This window comes from Chanos chanos, chromosome 8 (genome assembly GCF_902362185.1).
Source record: "Chanos chanos chromosome 8, fChaCha1.1, whole genome shotgun sequence".
Classification (NCBI taxonomy): domain Eukaryota; kingdom Metazoa; phylum Chordata; class Actinopteri; order Gonorynchiformes; family Chanidae; genus Chanos; species Chanos chanos.
The window spans coordinates 27021166-27044253 of NC_044502.1; the positions used below are offsets into that span (position 1 = coordinate 27021166).

Below are 23088 nucleotides of genomic sequence, written 5' to 3' on the forward strand. Positions count from 1 at the left end.
ATAATACGCACGTCAAATAAACGGGCACAAGATGATTTTGCTGGTGACTGTGTCCTAACGTGTGACAGCTAGGAAGAGGCAAGAAAAAAAGGGAGGGACAGAGGAGGAGAATGAGAGGGAGAGAGAAGGGTGGGAACAGGGAAGAGAAAGAATGTAGCCACTCAGATGTTGTCATGTGATTTTTGTTTGTATTTTCATATACTGGTTGCGATGAGAGGATAGCGGTCTGAGCTATTAGCAAATTTTTCCAGGACTTTTTTTTTTTTTTCACTCATTCCTTTTACAGCGTCTCATATTTGTGGACCGGGTCCAACAGCATACTTTCTTTATAACTTTCTACTTTCTTTTCCTCACCTTTTTTTTTTTTCTTTTTGAAGAAACACGGTTCAGTCCAGCTGTGTGAAACGTGAGTGGAAAAGCTGTCTTTGTTTTGGTGAACAACCGTTGCTTGAGGAAAAATCAAACGAGATAAAAATATGTGGAAGAAACTGCAACAGACAGGAAAGAACAAGTTATAGAGGGAAAGATGGATAGGGAGGGACAAAAAAAGGAAGAAAACTAGAGTGGGAAATAGTGAAAGACAGATGTACTACAGAACATATGAGAGAGAGAGAGAGACAAAGAGGGAGGGAGAGTGAGGTGGGGGGAGTTAAATCTTCTTGTGAAACAGTAAAATGAATAAACCAGTCAGTGTTTTCAGTTATGTCTTATAAGGGGTGTGTGAATGTGTTTTGCTCTCATAGTTATTTGGAATGGAAGGGAGAGGGGGAGGGAATATCTGAGAGAGTGAAAGAGAGAGGGTGTGACAGAGGAGAAGACGAACAGAGGGAGCTGAAGTTGGGGAGAGGGAGAAAGAGAGAGAGAGAGAGGGAGAAAGAGAAAATGTAAAAGGAAAACTGATAGGGTGTTCAGTGCACATGTTTGTGTGTGTGTTTGAGACTGTATAGAAGGGACCCTGATGTGGATTAACAGATCCTCACTCACACAGAAACTGGCAGATGGTCAGACAGCGAACTGAATACAGAGACTGACACACAGGCTGCGAATCAGCACTGAAGAGCTAATTGACGCCCCACGAACAAGAGAGAGAAAGAGGAAAGTGAGAGAGCAAGAGAGGGAGAGGAAGGAGTGAGCAGGATGAGGTACCATGGCAGGGTAAGACTTAATGTCTTGACAACGTTTTTACATAACAAGATTTGTCCTTGTTTGTTTGTGGTGTGAGGGTGTGCATGCGTGTGTGTGTTAGTGTGTGTTTTGCTGGCTTAACCAAGGTAGTGCACAGTAAAAAATACATACACTCAGCAGATGAACGATTATCAAGTCTGCTCTGGTTCTTGCTGCTGTCTTAGACATTTCAGCTCTTAATACAGTATACAGTGTTGGCTGTTCAAAGGAGAGTAAGCCACCCTCACACTGGTGAGCGTCCAGTTTAGTGTGCTCTCCACTGGGCTGTGAAGTGGAGCACCTGGCCTTATATGGAAGAGTCCTATAAACTTAGAGAAGTCCGATGTAACAGTCAGCTGCCAAATCCCACAACGAAGCCTCATTATTACTCACATTACCCACAAGGCCTGCAGCTGGAATTGTACTACCCACATGCCTTTACATAGGGATTACAGCACCCACAGGCCTTTGCTTAAGGACTATAGCACCCATTGGCCTTGGCTTGAGGACTATAGCACCCATAGGCTTTTGCTTAAGTACTAAAACACCCATATGCCTTTGGTTAAGTACTACAGGACCTATAGGCCTTTGCTTGAGAACTACAGCACCCATAAGGCCTTGCTTGAGAACTACTGCACCCATAAGGCTTTGTTTAAGGACTACAACACCCATATGCCTTTGCTTGGGGACCATGGCACTCATGGGGCTTTGTTTAGGGATTCTAGTGTCTATAGAGTCCAGTTGCCTGCAATTTAATTATAAAACTACACTATCCACATGCCAGTTCACAGGGACCACTAGGGAATATAGTATTTATCAACCTCATTTAAAACATATTTTACTCCGATGCCTCTATGCATGGCATTAGAGACCACAAATTCATCTTTTTAAAATGATACCACTCATAGACATTTACACTGGCATCATATTACTGACTATTTTACTTGCAGGCCTCTTCCACTGGACTACAGTAGCCATTGATTGGACGTGGAGCAGTGGGTAGCATGTTCGGCGGCATGTTCTCCTTGTGTTGGGCAGCCGTGGTCTAAAGGTTAGAGAACCGGGCTTGTGACCGGTTCGATTCCCAGGCCCAACATCCATGGCTGTGTGCCCTTGAGCAAGGCACTTAACCCTAATGCTCTCTGGGCGCAGAGGAATGCTGCCCACTGCTCCTGCGTCTGTTGTGTGGGTTAAATGCAGAGGACAAATTCACTGCTCACTGTTCACAGCGTGTGTGTGTAGTCATGGAAACTTAAACTTATAGCCCACTGCTGAGGGGCTATAGTTCCTGTCTAAAGTCAGAGGGCTGTATATAGCACAAACATGGGCATGATTCATATTTCTCTCATTGTGAATATGGGCTGGTCTGTACCTTTGTAGATGTTTTGCTGTTTACTTCAGTTACATTACGTAAGTTACGGTACTAGTGATTATTTCTTCTGTATGGGGAATGGGACTGTTTTAAGCACGATGTCTAGCTTCCTCTGCACCCAGTGCCCAGCTAGAGCACTCAGAAGTCTATAGACACCTTTCATATTTTCATATCTCAAATCCAGCTGTAGTATAACTCTGTGCAGAGCTGGTCTAAAACTCAGACAAAATAGGATAGTAAATTCTATTTCATATTCCGAGCTATTACAGTAAACAATGAAGGCGTTATATGCTGCTCTTGAGTAGTGGATATTTTTACTGGCAAATCCCCCTTAGTTAAACCTTAGGCTGTCCCTCCAGTGTAGAGAAATATAGGGGATATTCAAATTAACGTGAATGAATTAATGTGTGATCATGGAGAGAACATGTTTCTCACAGTTGAGGAACAAATTGTGAAACATTGCAGACAGAGCAAGAAAGACAGAGAGAGAGAGAGAGAGAGGGAGAGAGAGAGAGAGAGAGAGAGAGAGAGAGAGGGGATGGCAGTTGTGTTGGAAGGAAAGACTTAGCCAATGTAAACATGCCAGTGTTAACTGTGAGATCTGCTAATGGAGTGAAGATGAAAAACAGAAAAAGGTAGGACAGGAAGAAGAACAAGGCCTGGCCCATCTTCCTCTGTTAACAAGACAGAAAGAAGAACAAGAAAGAAAGAAAATAGTGAGGTTATACGTCTAGTTGTAACTTTAGGAATATGCGTGAGACTGGATGGGAGTGTGAGGAGTCAGTCAGTCTGACCTTGCCAGAAGAACCACGTTATCAACGTCTCACTCAGGTTTAAGTGGGATCTCAAAAAAATTTCAACATTTAGCAGTGCTCAGTGATCAATTTAAGGAAAACAACACTACCCACAATACCGTTACAGCATTTGGTTTGTGTGACCTGGGATGACCTGACCAGAACCTGACCTCAGCATAGGGTCGGAGCTGGGGGATACTTTGTTTTAGCCATTGGAAAATCTGAGCAAACAGTTAGGGAAGGTGTGTGTGTGGAAATATGGAAGTATGGTGTGTGTGTGTGTGTGTGTGTGTGTTTGTGAAGATATAAGTATTTTTGTGAGAGAATCCAAGTGGGTGTTTGTTTGCAAGTTTGTGTGACAGAGGGGATTCAAAGTATGCTGGTGGTAATAGTTCCTGTTTTGGAGTGTGTGTGTGTGTGTAAAGCCAGGGACAGGAAGGCCACCTGAAGAGGGTTGCGATAGAACAATGCTGTAGGGGAGCAGTGGACAGGCAGAGTGGATGTGCGTGGCTTTATTTCCCTCCTCTCTGTTCTCTTGGCTTTGCTCCACTGTTGTTCCAAAGATTTTTTCCCTCTTAGTAGTTCAGAGATAACAGCTTTCTAACGAGCTTAATGAGGTTTTAACAACCCCCAAAGGAAGACGTGTCTGGGAGAGTGCCAAAAGCTGTTTATCGCTCACCAAGGAGTGTTTTCTCTTTTTTTCTCTCACCGTCCTGTGGATGTATGGATCTGGATAATTCAGGATGAAAGGGGTTAATTAAATCATTAACTGATATTTTAACTGATTTATTGCATGTATGTGTTGGTGTTCGAGAGTTTGTCGGAGTTTGTTTACAGCATGCATGCTTAGGTTAATGTCTGTGTGTGTGTGTGTGTGTGTGTGTGTGTGTGTTAAAAGTTTGTGTGTGTGATTCCTCATGAAATCAGCTTGTCTGTGAATCTCTTTAGCCATTTTGAGTTTGCATATAGGTAATCACAGCCACATTGATTCAGTCACTGTGACTGTGTGTGTTTGTTTGTGTGATCTTTGTTTATCTATCTGTCTGTGTGAAGTTTATATGTACACACACACACACACTATCTGTGGATTGGACAGGTCCTATCGGGTGATATAATGGAAGTGTACTGTATATACTAAAACAGACAGATTTCTGAATGACAAACAGTGATAACAGTTCCAATGGTCATATTGACATGTACAAATGTGTCAGTTTGAACTCCTGTGCCTTAGTTAACACTGGCTGTATTGTTTGTCTGTCGACAAAGAGGGTTATAATGCTGGTTTAATATACAGATTGACTTAGACTATCTGTTTAGTAACTGCAGCCTCCTGTGATTACATTCCAGTCTGAACTAAATGAACTCTACACAACCAAACATAAAAAAACATCTGAGGAACTTCTTGGGCAAGTGCCCTGCTGTTCAGACTGGGAACATGTATTTGAATTTGCCATCTCTCTGTCTCCGTAGCATTTCCTTTCCTTCAGTTCTCCTCATTTCTCCTTCTCTCTCTCTGCGTGCAGGAGGTGGAAGTGGAGGGAAAGATCCGTCTGGTCATGGAGAGCGCCCTGAGTGCCAGGGATCGGGTGGGAGTCCAGGACTTCCTCCTGCTGGAGAACTACACCAGTGAGGCAGCCTTCATCGAGAACCTCCGCCGCAGATACAGAGAAAACCTGATTTATGTGAGATACACACACACACACACACACATGCAAAAGAGAAATCACAGCAAAGCAACCCTCACAGGGCACCTATTCAGAGATGCAGATGGCCATATATGCCAAAAACATTTTAGCTGCTCTCTCTCTCTCTCTCTCAGACATACATAGGTTCAGTCTTGGTGTCAGTGAACCCATATAAGGAACTGGAGATCTACTCCAAACAGAATATGGAACGCTATAGGGGTGTCAACTTCTATGAGATTTCACCACATATGTAAGTGTGTGTGTGTTTGTTTGTATCTGCGAGCATGAATATGTGTGTGTGTACATGTACATGTGTATGGCGGCAAGCATGAATATGGGTGTGTGTGCGTGCGTGTGTGTGTGAAGGACATGGGAATCCCAAAATACATTCTGCCCATTTTTCTGAGAGTGACTCACTTTTCCTGGTGATTCCTGAGCCTGGATCACATTGTTCCCTGAGGCAACTCTCCATTACCCCACACAGACACACATACACAGACACACACATACACACACACACCAGCATGATAACCTCCCCCTCCATCCTGGCTCTGTTGTTTGCCAAACTACATAATGACTGACTCAGTGCATTGTGGTTGGGGCCAATATGTTCCACTGAGTAACTTCTAAACAGTTCCCTCCTGCCACAGCTGTGTTGCACATTTTCTATTGTTTTATAGTGTTTTATTGCCTTCACGGTCCTTTTAGACCCATATTGATTTTTCCTCTTGTACACTAAAACCCTAACTCTCAAAGCAAAGGATTTTAGCTTATAACAGTAACACTCTGCAGTGTGGATCTTTGACACTTCAATCTTGAACTCACGTGCCTCTGTTCCAGTTTTGCACTGGCAGATAACTCATACCGAGCATTGCGTACGGAACGCAGAGACCAGTGCATCCTGATCTCGGGTGAAAGTGGAGCGGGAAAGACAGAGGCATCCAAAAAGATCCTGCAGTATTACACCACCACCTGCCCCACCCGACAAAATACCAGCTCCATCAGAGAGAGACTGCTACACTCTAACCCAGTACTGGAGGTGGGAGAGACATCTGAAAGACACTCATACACTCACAAACACACACACACAAACACACGCAGATATACACACACACACATTCTCAAACGCACTCACAAACATACTCACACACACACACACACTCACAAAAACAGATAATATAGCCATAATACACCCATATATGTATGGTAACTATTGCTCTCTTGGTGTTCACAGGCTTTTGGAAACGCCAAGACCCTGCGCAATGACAATTCCAGCCGATTTGGCAAATACATGGACATTCAGTTTGACTACAAGGTGAAAGCGCCTGTCTCTCAGTGGCCACACATTAATGGCTCTGATCAGCTTAACAGCTCCAGTCTTTGTCCACAGACTCCGCATTACATTCCTTGGCATTCCTTGTAATCAAGTTTGGCCCCAGCCCATAATGTGTGTGTGCGCTCCTCAAGTGAAAGATCATCCGTATCTCCTCTGTGGAGTCCAAGTGAAGAAAAGTCCCCCTGCAAACAATATATATCTATGAATGAAGGGAAATGTGCCAATACTTGTGTCTTATATCCACTGTTTGAAATGTGAGAGTAATGTGAATTTCCTCTGCCCTGTGTTAGGGTGCTCCCATCGGAGGTCACATTTTAAACTATCTGCTGGAGAAGTCTCGCGTGGTTCATCAGAATCACGGAGAGAGAAACTTCCATATCTTCTACCAACTACTGGAGGGAGGAGATGAGCAACTACTGAAGAGACTGGGCCTGGAAAAGACCAATCCACAGCACTACCACTACCTGGTGAAGGTGTGTGTTTATGTGTATGTGTGTGTGTGTGGATGGGTGGGTGCTAAATCTGTCCAACAAGAATATTATTGCACTTGGCCATAGGAGACTACTGTAGCTAGTCTACACCTGAACCATAACATATTTTTGTGTATTTATGTGTATGTATTTGATATGTGTGTGTGTGTGTGTGTGTGATCTCTCATAGGGTAACTGTCCAAGGGTGAGCACGAGAAATGATCGCAACTGCTGGAGAATCATGACCAACGCTCTATCTGTCATTGGTTTCACTGAGGAAGAAGTTGAGGTTAGATACACTCACAGTCTCTCTCTCTCTGTCTCTCGCTCACACACACACACACACGGAGTGAGAAAGAAAGAGTGAGAGTAGTTAAGTACAATATTTTCTCACTCTTTGTCCATTTCAATGTCCACCTTTCTCTCTGTAGGAGCTGCTGGACATTGTTGCCAGTGTTTTACATTTGGGGAACATGCAGTTTGGAGAGAATGAATATGGAGAAACTCACTTAACCACAGACACTCAACTTAGGTACCTGTCACAGGTAAGCCCCAGCCAAGAGACGAGTCTCTGGTGAATTTCACCGAAGATAATTTCTTTGTAGTGAATTTTACTAAAGGCACCAGTCTGGGGTGAATTTAGCCCAAAGATAACTGCTTGTGGTGTGGTCTTGAATTAAGTTTTGGTGGTCTTAACATAATAACTCACATACATGCCCTTGGTCCTGTTTGACACCAAGTTGTTTTGTTCTGGCTAAACAGCTGTTGAAAGTGGAAGGGTCAGATCTGAGTGAAGCCCTAACTCATAAGAAAATTGTTGCAAAAGAAGAGGAGGTGAGAGAGTCTGTCAGACACATGTAATTCCTATATTATTAAATAAAACATTGTCATCTTAAAGATACTTCAAGCATAAAAACATTGTTAGCTCTAAGGTATTGTTAGCACACATACACGGTTTAATTTAAGATATTGTTAGCATAAAACATTGTTAGCTTTAAGGTATTGTAAGCATAAATACATTGTTAGCTTAAAGATAGTCGCATAAAGGCACTGTTGGTTTAGAGATATGGGTCTTCAAAATATGAAAACGTTTGTTGAGCTTGTGTGTGTGTGTGTGTATGTGTTTTCAGATGATAAGTCCGTTAAGTCTGGAGCAGGCTCTCTCTGCGCGTGATGCTCTGTCTAAAGCCATTTACGGGCGCACCTTCACTTGGCTCGTCGAGAAAATCAACAAATCGCTGGCGTTCAAGGTCCACTTTAACTGTCCCACCCATGACGTGTAATCACTCCAAACTGTATTCATCATCTCAGACTAGAACTCAGGATTCACAAAGGAGAAATGATGTATAGTTACTGCACTCCGATGAGCTGAAATTTGCTAACGGGGATGTTTACTATTGACAGTGAAAGCCTGGGCTTCCCGTTTATGCCGATTCTCTTTAGGCACACGGACTCTTTGTTAAAGAGTCAATGCATCTAAGTGATTGAGGGGGCAGTTAAAATGGCGAGTAGGTATAGTAAATCAGTAGGTTATCATCCTGCTACGCCTATTTCTGCATTTATCTCATCATGCGGGTGGCAAAGTGGCGTTTCCACTAGATCCGAACTATTCCCTGCTTTACCTTTCCACGTGTTGGTGCGTCATGTGGCCATAATATGAAATAGGAACATTTGGGACAGATTGCGATGGCACAAGTTGAACTAACTATTTAGCTAGCAAACTAGCTGGAGTGTTAACGGTTTAACTTTTTTTAATCACATCGCGTACAGCCTGTCATGAGGTTCAAATCTAATAAATAAATTTCTTGAAAACGCACAACAAACCGCGCTTTCACATAAGGTACATAAAACCCTATAGGGCTATAGGGGTTTGGGGGTAGAAAATACAGCTGAGACCCCCTGTGGCGCCGGCCCTGTACTAATGTAGATACATTTGAGTAATTGCACAGCTAATTGTTACGCATTTGTTTCAGTAACAGCATAAATACACTGGTATCAAGCTCTCTTTAATTAAGATCGATTTAGTGCTAGTCTTAGCTTCGTAATGAAAAGACTTCCAGTCGATCTCATGTTATGTAGTCGTGCAGAATCAGTCTGTGACAATCTTTGGCTGCACTGCCACCTGGTGGACAAGTTGAAATTTAGAGGGTCATCACTGTAGTTCTTTGTTCTGGTGCTCACATACTCATGTAAGTGTGTGTGCGTGTGTGTCTGTCTGTCTGTCTGTATACAGGATGAACCATACTTCTCTAGTAAGAGTTCCTCTGTAATTGGTCTGCTGGACATCTATGGCTTTGAGGTCTTCCAACACAACAGGTGTGTCAGTGCGTTCTCTTGTGAACGCTCTCTGTCTCTGTCTCTGTTTCTGTCTTTGTCTCTGTCTCTGTCTCTCTCTCTCTCTCTCACTTTACCTCCCATACATATTGTTCATCATCTGCATTTCTTTCTCTCTCTCTTTCTCTCTCTCTCTCTCCCTCTCTCCCTGACTTTCTTTGTAGTTTTGAGCAGTTCTGCATAAACTACTGCAACGAGAAGCTTCAGCAGCTTTTCATCGAACTCACCCTGAAAAGTGAACAAGAGGAATATGACGCCGAGGGCATTGCGGTGTGTATGTGTGTGTGTGTTTGTCAGTTTGTTGCATCCATGTTTATTAGCATGTGTTTAGCTTTCAGTGCCTGGCACACATTTTTCCCTTGGTGGGAATAACATAAAGTCTTGCAGTGTTATAGGGTGTAATTTAATTAAAGTTGTAACAGTCTGGTACATGTGCATATGCTTGTGCTTAACAGTGGGAGACAGTGGAATACTTCAACAACAAGATCATCTGTGATCTCGTGGAGGAGAAACACAAAGGCATCATTGCTATTCTGGTGAGTTTTCACGCCGGTCTGTCTGTGTCTCTGTCCGTTCACTTGTCTGTCAGTCATTCTCAGTGTTTCTGACCAGCTCTTGAATTGTCTCTATTAGTTTTTATGTCTGTTTGCCCACCTGTCTTTCTGCTTCATTGTCTTTCTGTCTGTTTATCCATTCAAGCGTCAGTATTTTTTCCTCTCTGTGGTGCTTGTACATAACAGTAACAGATGGGTGAGACATGAAAATGATGCTCTTTTACTCAGTTCTCTTCATCTCTGTGATATCAGCAGAACTCTCCCCACTGCACTTGTGCTGTGCTTTCCCTAACCTAGAATCACAGTTCACTGCACATTCTCTTTCGCTCCGTCTCTCGATCTCGTTCTCTCTCTCTCTCTCTCTCTCTCTCTCTCTCTCTCTCAGGATGAGGAGTGCTTAAGGCCAGGAGATGCCAGTGACATCACCTTTCTAGAGAAGCTGGAGGACACTCTAGGGGGCCATGCCCATTTTGTTACGTTAGTACTCCTGTCCCATACACATACCCCCACACACACGCACGCGTACATGCACACATGCATGGACACACACAGACACACACACACATGCACACATGCATGGTACACACACAGACACACACACGCACACACAATAATACAAAATAAACATGTAATCTACTATTTTCTACTCTGTCTCTCAGTTTTATGGCTAATTGGTTGTGTTCCAGACATAAACTGGCCAATGGGAAGACTCGTAAGGCAGTGGGGCGGGAGGAGTTTAGGCTGCTGCACTATGCAGGAGAAGTCAACTACAACGTCAATGGTGAGGAGAGCCATTCTATTTCCATCCGTCTGTATGTCTCTCCACTCATTTGTCTGTGGTTTACATACAGACCGTTTCAAAAATCATGGGCTACCTGTTTTTTTTTTGTTTGTTTTACTTTTGTTTCTGGCAGTAATTGGCCATTTAAATAATCCACAGTCCAATGTGTTTGACTTGAAAGTTCGCTGTGTTATTAACACTATGCATATTCCAGCCTGTTGTCATGTGACATTAGCTGTTTAACCTTTATGAACCTTGTAAGAGTTTGATCCATGCATCCATTAATCCAGCCATTCATTTATAGTTTAGTTGTCAGGTATAATTTCAGTTATTGTTGTCATTTTTTTGTTTAAGGTTTCCTGGACAAAAACAATGACCTCCTATATAGGAACCTAAAAGAGGTGAGGACTCTTAGGATGTGTGTGTCTGTGTGTGTGTACTGTGCACTTGGAGGGATTTCCTCTTTCCGCTGTGTTTGCAAGTGTCACGGTAAATGGGAGACCGTCCATGAGTTTGTGTGAAAAAAGGGAAGTGAGAGGTTATAACCACATATTTAAATAAGGAGAGGAAGCAAGGACTTAAACCACAAAATCACTCTACTTCTCTACTGTACCGTCTGAAGAATTTCCTCGCTGTGTGTTTAATGTCTGTATAGATTTGTGTGGGTGTGTGTGTGTGCATGGTTACGTGAGTGTTTAACATCATGTTCTCACGACATAGGTCATGTGTAAATCAGGGAATCCAATTATGAGTCAGTGTTTCCACAGAGAAGAGTTGACTGACCAGAAACGACCCGAGACGGTATGACACATGTGAACACACACAAATGCATATATACACACGCTTTCCCACGCATGTAACAACAAATGCACAAACACATGCCAAGTTCACAGTCAAATCGAAAATGAATCAGGGAGGAATTCTGTCCCCCTCATACACTTGCACATGCACAAACTCACAGACACACGCATGCACACACCACCACATGCACGCATGTACACACACACACATACACACTAAACTGTGTTTTATCTGCTTTATCAGGCCGCTACCCAGTTTAAGCTGAGTTTGGCCAAACTGATGGAGATTCTCATGTCTAAGGAGCCGTCATACATACGCTGCATTAAACCCAACGATGCCAAGCAGTCAGGTGCGTTTGTGTTAGAGAGAGAGAGAGAGAGAGAATAGAGAGAGTTTGTGTGTTTATTTACACCAGACCTGAAATGTACTCATGTTCTTTGAAATACTGTGATATGTCTAACTCCCAACGGCTTCGTCTCTCTGTAGGTCGGTTTGATGAGGTCTTAGTCAGGCATCAGGTGAAGTATTTGGGTTTGATGGAGAATCTTCGAGTCAGACGAGCTGGGTTTGCCTACCGACGACACTATGAGGCCTTTCTACAGAGGTCACTTTTCTACACATCTTTCTCTCTGTTTCTCTCCCTCTCGCTCTCTCTGTTTGTCTCTACATCCATCACTTCATCCATCCATCCATCCATCCATCTGTCCATTTATTTACACACACACAGACACAAGCACATAAACACACCTGTGCATGCACATACACAAACACACACACACATAAACACACCTGTGCATGCACATACACAAACACACACACACATACACACACACACTCGCACACGCACACACACACACGTGTGTGTGCAAATAATATATCTGAGTCAGAATACAGGGAAGTATTTTGCTCCTTAGGTTAGGTTGCAGGGTGATGTTACTGACCAGTGATCTAATGTATCTGAGTCCGTGTGTATCTCTTTGCCTTTGGACAGATATAAGTGTCTGTGTCCTGAGACTTGGCCTAACTGGGAAGGCAAGCTTGTGGATGGAGTGTCCACTCTTGTCAAACACCTGGGCTACAAACCTGAGGAGTACCAACTGGGCAGGTGAGAGTCCTGAATGTTTCTGTTAGAACTGCATTATTATCAGTGTATTACAGACAGTTTCAATCATGCCTGTGAAGGACTTGTTGTAGAGACAGAAAGAGGGAAGGGGAGTGAAATGTACTGATTAAACCCATCAGCTATCAGTGAGCTACCACTGTCTCACACACCCACACAATAACCTCACTAAATCTTTCCCCACTACACTCTCAGAAAGCTGTAACTTTTCCCATTTCTTCTAATTGGGTCCAGTCTTTGACATGACTCAGTGTTAGGTCTACTACACTGATTTTACCTCAGGGTTTTGAATAAAAAATGATAAACATTTTCTCAGTTTTGTGCTATGCTCATCTCGCTGGTGTAATTTTGTGGTGCTTGGAAGTTCGCACAAATGCAATCATTTGCATAATACCAAGCCCCTGATTTTTTGCTGTTCCCTCTCAAAAGAGCTGGCAGTTCCGCAGGAATGTCCAATATTGCATATTAATTTTAGCACTGTGCAAAAACAACTGTCACCAGTTTAAAACCAACATGCCTCTGGGATACCAGCTTGGCGAATCAGATCAAATCAGATTTCTGCATATGCTCACAACTTGACGCTTACTAAAACTCCATAACAACCTTAAGAAAATCCAACCCTACATGTATTTGCACTTCCCTGTAAAACTCTTGGTTCCTGTTTTTCCCTTTCTCTCTCTTATTCACATTTGCTTTCTCTTTTTCTCTCTCATTATAGGTCCAAAATCTTCATTCGTTTTCCCAAAACTCTGTTTTTTACCGAGGACGCCCGAGAAGCACAGAAACAGACAGTTGGTAAAAAATGAAGTAGAATAGAGATGATGATGATGAAGATGATGACAATGAGGGTGATAATACTACCCAATACTGTCACTGTATGGATAATGTTATGCACCAGTTCTAGGTTATTGGGTAATGTTATGAACCAGCCTTAGGTTATTGGGTAATGTTATGGATCAGTCTTAGGTTATTGGGTAATGTTATGGATCAGTCTTAGGTTATTGGGTAATGTTATGGATCAGTCTTAGGTTATTGGGTAATGTTATGGAGGAGCTTTTGGTTATTGGATAATGTTATGGATCAGTCTTAGGTTAGTGGGTAAAGTTATGGATGAGTTTTAGGTTACAGGGGAATGTTATGGAGAAGTCTTAGGCTAGGTCATTGGGTAATGTTATATGACAGTCCTACATTAGGTTATTTGGAAATGTTATGGACCAGTCTTAGGTTATTTGAAAATGTTATGGATCCGTCTTAAGTTAGTCAATTAGGTTATAGACCGGTTGTGTTATTGTTTTGCACATGATCACTGATTTTTTTACATGCAGTGACAGTTTCCTGATGTTCGATCATAAAGTGATGAAACATTGCAGGGAGTGCAGAGGGCTTTGTGAGTTGGTTGTTGTACACACACTGACGCAGCTGGTTTGTCGCTGCCACTGATCCCCCTCTTTTCTCCCTTGCACAGTCATCACACTGCAAAAGTCCTGGAGAGGCTACAGAGAGCGAGCCAAATACCAACGCATTCGGCATGCAGGTAAGCATGGCAGGACCACTGCATTACCACTGCAAGACCACTGCATAACAACTGTAAGACCACTGTAAGACCACTGCATTACCACTGTAAGACCACTGCATAACAACTGTAGGACCACTGTAAGACCACTGCATTACCACTGTAAGACCACTGCATAACAACTGTAGGACAACTGTAAGACCACTGCATTACCACTGTAAGACCGCGGCATAACAACTGTAGGACCACTGCATAATCATGGCAGGACCACTGCATGGTGTGTACCTCCTAGAGAGCTTGAGATGTCGTCTTTCGAGTAGTAGTAGAGGAAGAGTAGTAATAGTCCTACCCGCTCACTCTGCAGGAGGGATTATGAAAGGGATTGTCGAGGGATTGTGGAAAAAAGTGGTTAGCATCCAGTTTATTGAATATCTTAACCAGTGAAGCTACATGACTGATTATGAACATAGTGTTTAATACCCCTTTCTAAAGTCATTACTGCTTATGAAATGAGACGTTGAACACCCTGAACCGTGTGACCAAGCAGGGCATGGCTACAGAAATGCTTTCTAGTAAAACTAAGACCGGTGGAAACCCCACTGACTTACCATGTGAACCACAAATATTTGGGCTGATGGAAACTCCATATTGTAAGGTTTTTTTTTTTTTTTAGGAAGCTAGGTTCCTCTTACTTTAAACCACATGTGAATCAAGCCCTGAATGGCTTTTGTTACAATGATAGGCACCCAATAAAGAGAAAATTAAAGGAATTTGTTACACAGCTTTGTTGAATACTCGATTCCGATTGGTCAATTATGGCATTCTATGGTCTGTTATTTCTGTATAGCAGACCACTGCTTTGTATAACAGACCGTTGCTGTGGAACTATATTTTTTAGTGGAAGCAATAAAATAATTTTTAAATCAATAAAATCATTTTAAAATCAATATTTTGGGTGAACTTTTTGATTCCTGTGGTGAGTAGCCGTGTAATAAGCGGGAGAACGTGCAGCGAGCGGGCCATTATAACTTAATAAAAGTCCACGTGAATGAATAATAATGTTCATTCACGTGGACTTTACATCTGAGAACAAATTGGACCACATTAACAGAACAGAAAGAGAACTATACAGACCACACGGGAAAGCATGACTGCGTGTTTTTTTTTTTTTTGCAATTATACACAATGTTAAAGAACCAGACTAGCACAACAACGACAACAAAAAAGGATCAAATACTAACCGAACCGAAAGAAAACAGAAAGATGCTTGCAACACCAGAAAAGAAAACTAAAACCTAAGAGTGGTCAGCTCTGGTGTAAGTGAGGAGAACTTCTCTCTTGGTCATGTCTGTGTGTTGTGCTGAGAACTGAAAAGAGACAGAGCTGTTTGCATTGTGAAAATTCACAATTAGACTATGAAAATTCCACTGTAACATGGAACGGGGGGATGAGATTTTGCATCAAATGTCATTTGTGCACCATTCCAAGGAAGGAGTTTCCCTCTCACTGCATAGTACAAAATAGCAGGCTTTCTGTTCTGGCTTTGAGTGAAGGCAAACATTGATAGTGTTTTTGGAGTATATAACATTCTTCCTCACAAGCCTTTGGTATTCTGTGAATGACACTATACCACACTGACCGACAAGACTGTAAAACATTGCATGCCGCCCAATGAGACTTGCTGATAACCTCATTACCCAATCAGAAACTTTAAGTTTTAGATGAGGTCTAAGATTTACACTAGCCTATACTGTAGATGCATAATAGCAAAAGCAGCAAGTTAACAGGTAGTAGAAAACAACACAAGCAGCTGATGGGAGGCACAGTTCATCTGATACACCTGGAAAGCACTGGAGCCTTTGTCACCCTTTTCAGTTCTGGTGTGAAAAGACTCAAAAGAGATTGTGCACATGCTGATGTACTTGTGTGGTGTGTGTGTGTGTGTGTGTGAGTGAGTGAGTCTTACTAAGTTTCTTTCTCCCCACAGTGATTGTGATTCAGTCTTGGTGGAGGGGTGTTAAGGGACGCAGAAAAGCCAAACGCCGCAGGGAAGCAGCAGACACCATACGCAAGTGTGTGTGTGTGTGTGTCTCTCTTAGACCTATATTCATATAATTTGAAGTTATATTAATATGACGTCTCTCTCTTCCCACACACTCAGCTTCATCAAAGGCTTCATCTTGCGGCATGAGCCACGTGGTCCTGACAACGAGTACTTCCTGGACCACGTGCGTTTCTCCTTCATCATGAGTGTGAAGAGGAACCTGCCCAAGAATGTTTTAGACAAAACCTGGCCAAGACCACCACCTGCACTCACCGAGGTAATGCAGCTGCTCACACAGGCACCCACGTTCATGCTCACAGCCATACACATGTGTCTCCACACACATGTATATGTGCGTACACACACACACTTTTGTATTTGGTGAAGTTGACACCCCTATAGTGTTCCATATTCTGTTTGGAGTAGATCTCCAGTTCCAAGACTGAATTGAACCAAGACTGAACCTATGTATGTCTGAGTGAGAGAGAGAGAGAGAAAGAGAGAGAGAGAAAGGGAGAGAGATGTTTTTAGCATACATGTCTATATGAAACTCTGGTTCCCCGTGAGGGTTGTGTAACCCACTAGGGTAAGGGTACATAACTGTGCCCAGTGTAAGAAATGGAGTGGACACCTATGTTTTGCAATTAAAAGATTGTTGTGTTTAATTGGCTGAATAGTGTTACTGAGAACACCTCCAGCCTCACTGCTACTCACAAGTAAACAGCTACATGTCCTCATAAATCTGCATGGACTAAGTGCAAGCCCAGAGAGCTCTACAGCCCTTTTCTCTGCCTTTCCCCAGGCCTCAGCACACCTGCACAGACTGTGCATCCGAAACCTGGTGAATGATTACTGCAGGAGAATCCAACCTGAGTGGAAGAATCAGGTATGAAATACACAGAAACACACACACATGCACATACATTGATGATTCATGACATATACTAACTCTTACTCAATCTCTCTCTGTTTCTATCTCTCTCTCTCACTCTTTCTCTCTCCCTATTTTGCTCTTCTCCCTCTTTCTGTCTTTCTCTGTTTCCATCTCTGTTTCCATCTCTCTCTCTCTCTCTCTCTCTCTCTCTCTCTCTCTTTCTCTCTCTCTCTCTCTCTCTCTCCCTACCTCCCTTTCTCTCTGCAGCTGGAACAGAAAGTTATTGCCAGTCAAATCTTTAAAGGTCGGAAGGACTGTTACCCTCAGAGTGTACCCAGACTGTTCGTGGCCACGAGGCTAGGTAGGGTCATCTGCACACACACACGCACACACACACACTCACACACACCCACCCACAGACTGTATAACAGCAGCTGTTTGTTTTATACTTATAATCTTGTGATTTGTGATATTCTGTATATAGAGAATGAGGAGATCAACCTGAAAGTGCTGCAGACTCTTGGAAGTGACAACAAAGTAAAGGTGAGTCCTGTGAGTGAACTGTATGTGTGTGTGGGTGTGTGTGTGTGTGTGAGAGAGAGAGTGTATTGGTACTCTTCTTTGTGTACTAGACTATTTAAAGCCATCTATCTCTCTCATTCACCTTTCTCTCTCTCTCTCTCTCTCTCTCTCTCAGTATGGAGTTGCTGTCACTAAATATGATCGTCATGGCTACCGAGCACGGGCCCGTCAGCTGCTATTGACAGGGTCGGCGGCGGTTCTGGTCCAGGAGGCCAAAGTCAAACAGCGCATTGAGTACAGCGCTTTACTAGGTGAGTTTTTATCACCACTCCTGTACAGTCCTGATGGTATTTATAACCCTTCCACTAGATCATAACCATATTACACTGTTGTCATAGAAACACAATATGACATTATCATTTGATTCAGTTATTGTATGAGTAGGGTTGGGTATGGAAACCCGGTGGCAATATGGCACCGGTTCCCATATGATTGGTATCTACTGGATGAAATCGCAACGCAGATTTCCGTGCCTCATTTTGGTGCCACTTAAATGCCTGAGCTGTCGATTAAAATATTTGCCCTCTGGTCCTAAGAAATGGATGTTACAGGCAAAAGAAGTATTAAATTTTGCCATAGAAATAAAGAAAAGGTTAAAATTTGCCTTAGAAATAAAAAAGACGTTCTTTAATGCCGTCAGCCTTCGTTTTGTGCTTTTTTTTTTTTAAAGTATCGGTTCATGCACCATTAAGGCACCGGCACTGTTTCAGAAGTATCGTTTTAGCACCGATATCGGAAAAAACTCAGATGATACCCATGTATCATGTATATGTATGAGTTATTGTATGTGTGTCTCACACTCATTCCTCATTAGTAGAGAATCATCAGCCATCAGTAATGAGTAAAATAATGTAGAAGGAAAAGAAATTGAAGACAGAACATCTCATGCTTCATGTAAGCAAATCTCTCTGTGTACGGCATTAGAGTATGAAACCCTACTGAATTGAAATGATTAGTATAGGTTTTTCCAGTCTTTATCACTGTGAGTGTTAGAAAGCAGCCTGGAATGTCCATCTTTAATTGTCTTTTTAACTCCTTTATAATTTTGTAAGCTTTTAGTTTGCAATACTTTGCAGGAATCTCTTTAGGTTGTCTTAGCGATGGCTTCTTTGTCCTACACGTGCCTACTACCGACAGTAAACAGAAGGTAAAAGCAAAAAGAAAATAAAAGAAAAACTGAGACACATGCTACATTCTGTGGTTTTACTGGCTATGCTACATTGGCTTGACCTTTGATCTGTGACCTTCAGGGTGACCTCGTTCTTCAATGTGATCATGTAATCGAGACAGTGACAAAGTTGGCCATAATGGCTGACATGATCAACAGTGTCAATATCAGCCAAGACAGGTGTGTTGTTTGTGTGTGCGTCTGTGTGTCTGTTTATCTGTGTGTCTGTGTGCATTTGTGTGTGTGTGCGACGCTCTTGGGGAACTGAAAGACATTCAGTGATGAAAATGAAAGTGTTAGCATTAGCAATATTTATGATACAATATTTCAGCTATTGCATGTTTTATCAGCAACTTTCCACTGTCTCTCCCTCCTCTCCTCTCCTCTCCTCTCCTCTCCTCTCCTCTCCCCTACTCTCCTGACTTCTCCTCTCCTCTCCTGACCTCTCCTCTCTTGACCTCTCCTCTCCTGACGTCCCCTCTCCTCTCTTCTCCTCTCCTCTCCTGGCTTCTCCTCTCCTGTATGCAGTATTAAGTTTGCGGTTGCACGAGGAAAAGAGGGCGTGATTGACTTCATATGTGGAGCAGAGCTGAGAGTGGTCAAGGCAAAGAACGGGCACCTGTCTGTGGTGAGGGAGAAAGAAAGACACATTCCCTTTGTTTTAACTAATCACCTGCTCAGGTTTAGACTGACTGTCATATGCAACTCATTGTCATATACGCATTTGTCTTGCTTTACATTTATGTTGAAAGTAAGGCGAATACAGTTAGCCATTAATTGTGGCAGTTCAATTGATAATGAAAGAGGAAATGGGGTGTGAAGGTGAAAGAGAGAAAGAAAGAAACCAAGGAAAGATAGAAGAGGGTAGAGAGCTGCTTAATTAATGACTAAAATAACGACGGCTATTTTTCAGACTGCACCACGGCTAAACACCAGAGCGTGAGTGTGGTCAGCCACTCACAGCCCACTATGAAGAGGAGTTTTCCCAGTGGACCAATCATTCTTACCAGATATGCTTCAGCCAATCACAACACAGAGCCACACTAAGATAGCTTTTAATGAGCTTAGTGTCTGCTGTTTAATTAAAATATACTGCTACTTTTGGCACTATAGACAAATGAATTTAAGAGTGTTTTGTTTGTTTTACTCATTAAGTTAATGTTCTCTGTTAACAAGACTAATTAAAAAAAATAAGCACTGTTATTTGTTCTTATCAATTCAAAAGTTTCTTCAAATATATTTTTTTTGGTCATAAGTAAATGTTTTCCATCAAGCACAAGCTCCACAAACTAGAAAAGTCTTGTACAAGTTGGAAAAAACGTGTATTGTTTAGGTTTGGGTTTTCTCTACCAAGATATTTCCTAGGTATTATTTTTTTCCTTGCATTTGACAATGGAGGAAGGAAAAAATGGGGAGAAGAGATGTTTGTTGTTCCTACACTGACTCACAATATGTATCTGAAATGATTTTGAGGCTAAATGTACTAATGTTGAGGTCTGAGAGTTTGAGTTCTGCTTTAGCTTAATTGTTAAGTCTACTTTAACTCACTGGATTCATTTTACATGCAAATAGAAATCTTCACTTTAAATGGCAAATGATATAATTACAAATCCACAGATGCAGATGATTCAGATGCCTGTTACTTTTTTTTTTTAATCATTTTTTTTTATGGGCCAATCCAGAGTCTCGATGGTGCCTCCTCCTTTTGAATATTCATAGTGTAGAATTTCCCGTGGATATGCCAAGTCTTAAGCTGTAATGTAATTTCAGAGGCTTCACTTTCCTCATCTGTCCATCAGCTGTCAAATTTTTAGGTAGTTTCCTCACACTTGTCTGTAGTTTTTCTCTTCAGCTTAATGATTTTGACTGAAGCCAATATAGTGTTTTACACAACACCATCACTGATTTAACCAACCTATAAAAAGCAAAAAATAAAAAAATAAATAAAAATGTAATGCTATAGCAGTTTTTGGTTTCATCTATTTGTCACAGTTTTCTTTTGGACATCCTTTTTTTTTTTTTTTACAGACATACCGCTAAGGAACCTCGTGTAGGTTGTTTTGTATTCACTGGATTGTACCAATACAGAACTTTCTGGAAACTCTGCATTATTTGTCAAACAACAACTCAGCCATTCAGTGCTTAAATATCTTTATTCAGTGCATTGTATTCAGTGCAGTACAAGTATGTACTTGTTTTACATTACTTTTAAAATGCTCAAGTTGGTAATTACAGCTCTTTTAGAGGTAAACATGAAATGAAAGCAAAATCACAAGTAATTACTTTCACTTTCAGGTTGTCTTTTTGTTCTTTCACTTAATAATCTTCAAGTTCTTTGCAACATATAGCATAAACGATTTCCAATAAATAATATACAATAAATATGATAATAAATAAATGCAGTGTTGGAAAGTACGGGGAAAAGAACGAAGAAAGGGGATGTTGAGGAGCGATCAGATACTTGGTCCTATGATTGGTTGATTCACAGTCAAGGAAGGAAGTGGGGTCTTTGGGGAATACCTTTTATTGCTGCCATGGAACTTCCGTCACAGTTTGCTTTTTCACAGTGATGTAGTCTTCAAAATCCGCTGAGTAAGCTCTCTCTCTCTCGCTCACTCTTTTTTTCCTCTTTCACTCTCTTTCTATTCGTCACTCCTTCTCTCTCTATTGCTCATTCTCCCTCCCTCTCTCTCTCTCTCTCTCTCTCTCTCTCCCTCTCCCTGATTCACCCTGTTTCTCAGACTCGGATTGAGAAATTTTCAGACAACTAAAGACATTGAGTGTAAACAATATTTAAACATGAACTTTATAAAAAGTATATGATTGTTATCACTGTAACAAAATAAATATGAAACTCTGTAATAAATATATGAAGAGCACTAACTCTGAATCACACCATACCCCATAGCCATATAGCTGCCATAGTTCAACCCTGTAAACACAAACTGTCGCTCAGTGACACTCAACATGGTTACAACCACTTTGTTATGGGTTCTTGAGACTGCACTAGTCCAACATTTGGCTAATGAAGTTTATGAAATGTAAACACAAACTAAAATAATACATAGTTTAAATAGATAGAATGTATAAAAATAAATTAAAAATAAAGTGACAATAACTGAAAAAGCTGCAAAAGATAGATTTTTTTGTTTTTTTTCTTTGCTTTGTGTCTGGTATATGTTTGTTTGTGTGTGTGTGTGTGTGTGTGTGTGTGTGTGATAGTGTGGTCATGTTTTTGCAGAAAGAGATGTGCATTTATACTTGGTTTCAGACTTGACTTACTTGGTTAGCACACTCTGTGGTTGTGTGTTTCGATTAATGTTTAGCTTTGAGCAGGGAGTAATCTCTGGACAGTCTGGTCAGATAATGTTCCAGGTCCCTCAGAACCACGTAACCCTCCAGACGCTGTATCCATAGCGACGGCATAGAGGCCAGGGTGGTGCTTTTGGGACTAGAGGTCTGGGTTGTGCTCAGGAGGAAGTTTTTAGGGTAGGTAAGAGTACTGGTTGACTCTGAGGAGTGGTGGGTTGTCACTGGTGACTCTGTGTCTTCTCCTGTAGACAGCTCTGACTGGAGGATAGCCTCAGTCGACCTGGGTTCAGGGTTCGAGGATCCGAGAGGCTGAGATGTCCAGGGGGCCGGGGAAGGCATAGTCGGGAGAGGCCTTGGGAACTGGACATGGGTCGTGGTTGATAGGGGCTCCTGGTTGGTGCTTTTCAGAGAGGCAAGCTGAAGAATGAGAGAGGACAGAGTATTGAACTGATGCCTTACTCCACAGACCAATTCTCCAATTTTCAGATCAGCTCAGAAAAACTCTCTATTCTAATAGACAACATTTATGTACATTTTGGTAAAGTTTTTTTCCACATTGTTGTGTCTTCCATGAAATGGATTCTGTCCTTTAGGACTACAGATGTAACCAAATTTCAAAGCTAATGTTGGTGAAGCAAAAGCTGGATAGTGAGAAACAGGAGTAAAGAGAAACAATGTAAAAATGGGAGCTTTAAAATCACATTTTTTTTTTGTTAACGTTGCATATGAAAAATATCAAAAATGGTAACTCATGCCCATTTGATCCTGAAAGATCCTCAGAATATATAAAAGTTCCCATTCTAAATCACCAAAACTTCCCATGGAATTTTTTTTGTTTTCTGGTAATATCCCTCAAGTTTTTGCATTATGCAATGGCAAGTTCAAACACGCTCTGATGGAGGGCAAGGGGAGTGCAGGAGAGTCCAATCCCAAAACAAGACTTTCTGTTTGAGTATGAGGTGTGCACAGCTGTGACTTGACTGTCTGTTTGAGCTTACGGCATGTACAAATGTTGGTTGATTTTGAGTGTGTGGGTGCACACATTCATGAGCGGCAGCATGTTTTTGTAGCAAGGTTTCCGCTAGGATTTTTTCTTGCCGATCCGGTGTCCGGAGAGAATTTGTTTTACCGGACAAGTTTGAAACTTACCGGTCACTTTTCAATAACTGTTACAAACGCAAATA

General features: G+C 41.9%; 1 protein-coding gene across 1 annotated transcript; it reads left to right on the forward strand.

Moving 5' to 3' along the window:
• Positions 1-1137: 1137 nt before the first annotated feature.
• Positions 1138-19657, forward strand: myo1ca (myosin Ic, paralog a). Its single transcript, XM_030781750.1, has 32 exons — positions 1138-1155; positions 4854-5012; positions 5150-5265; positions 5856-6054; positions 6250-6330; positions 6642-6824; positions 7012-7110; positions 7253-7366; positions 7584-7655; positions 7952-8071; positions 9055-9137; positions 9320-9425; positions 9611-9691; positions 10095-10186; positions 10396-10490; positions 10845-10891; positions 11211-11291; positions 11535-11640; positions 11778-11895; positions 12283-12396; positions 13130-13206; positions 13877-13945; positions 15912-15996; positions 16086-16245; positions 16771-16854; positions 17110-17203; positions 17327-17385; positions 17540-17675; positions 18501-18571; positions 18675-18772; positions 19121-19220; positions 19506-19657. Exons 1-32 carry the CDS (start codon positions 1138-1140, stop codon positions 19533-19535), a joined length of 3147 nt encoding a protein of 1048 aa, XP_030637610.1. The 3' UTR covers positions 19536-19657.
• Positions 19658-23088: the final 3431 nt, after the last annotated feature.

Excerpts from the sequence above, each read along its gene's own strand:
- myo1ca (XM_030781750.1), top strand. Across the intron at positions 11,292-11,534 it reads ACCAGAAACGACCCGAGACG|GCCGCTACCCAGTTTAAGCT; the intron begins GTATGACACATG and ends CTGCTTTATCAG. Across the intron at positions 13,207-13,876 it reads AGCACAGAAACAGACAGTTG|TCATCACACTGCAAAAGTCC; the intron begins GTAAAAAATGAA and ends TCCCTTGCACAG.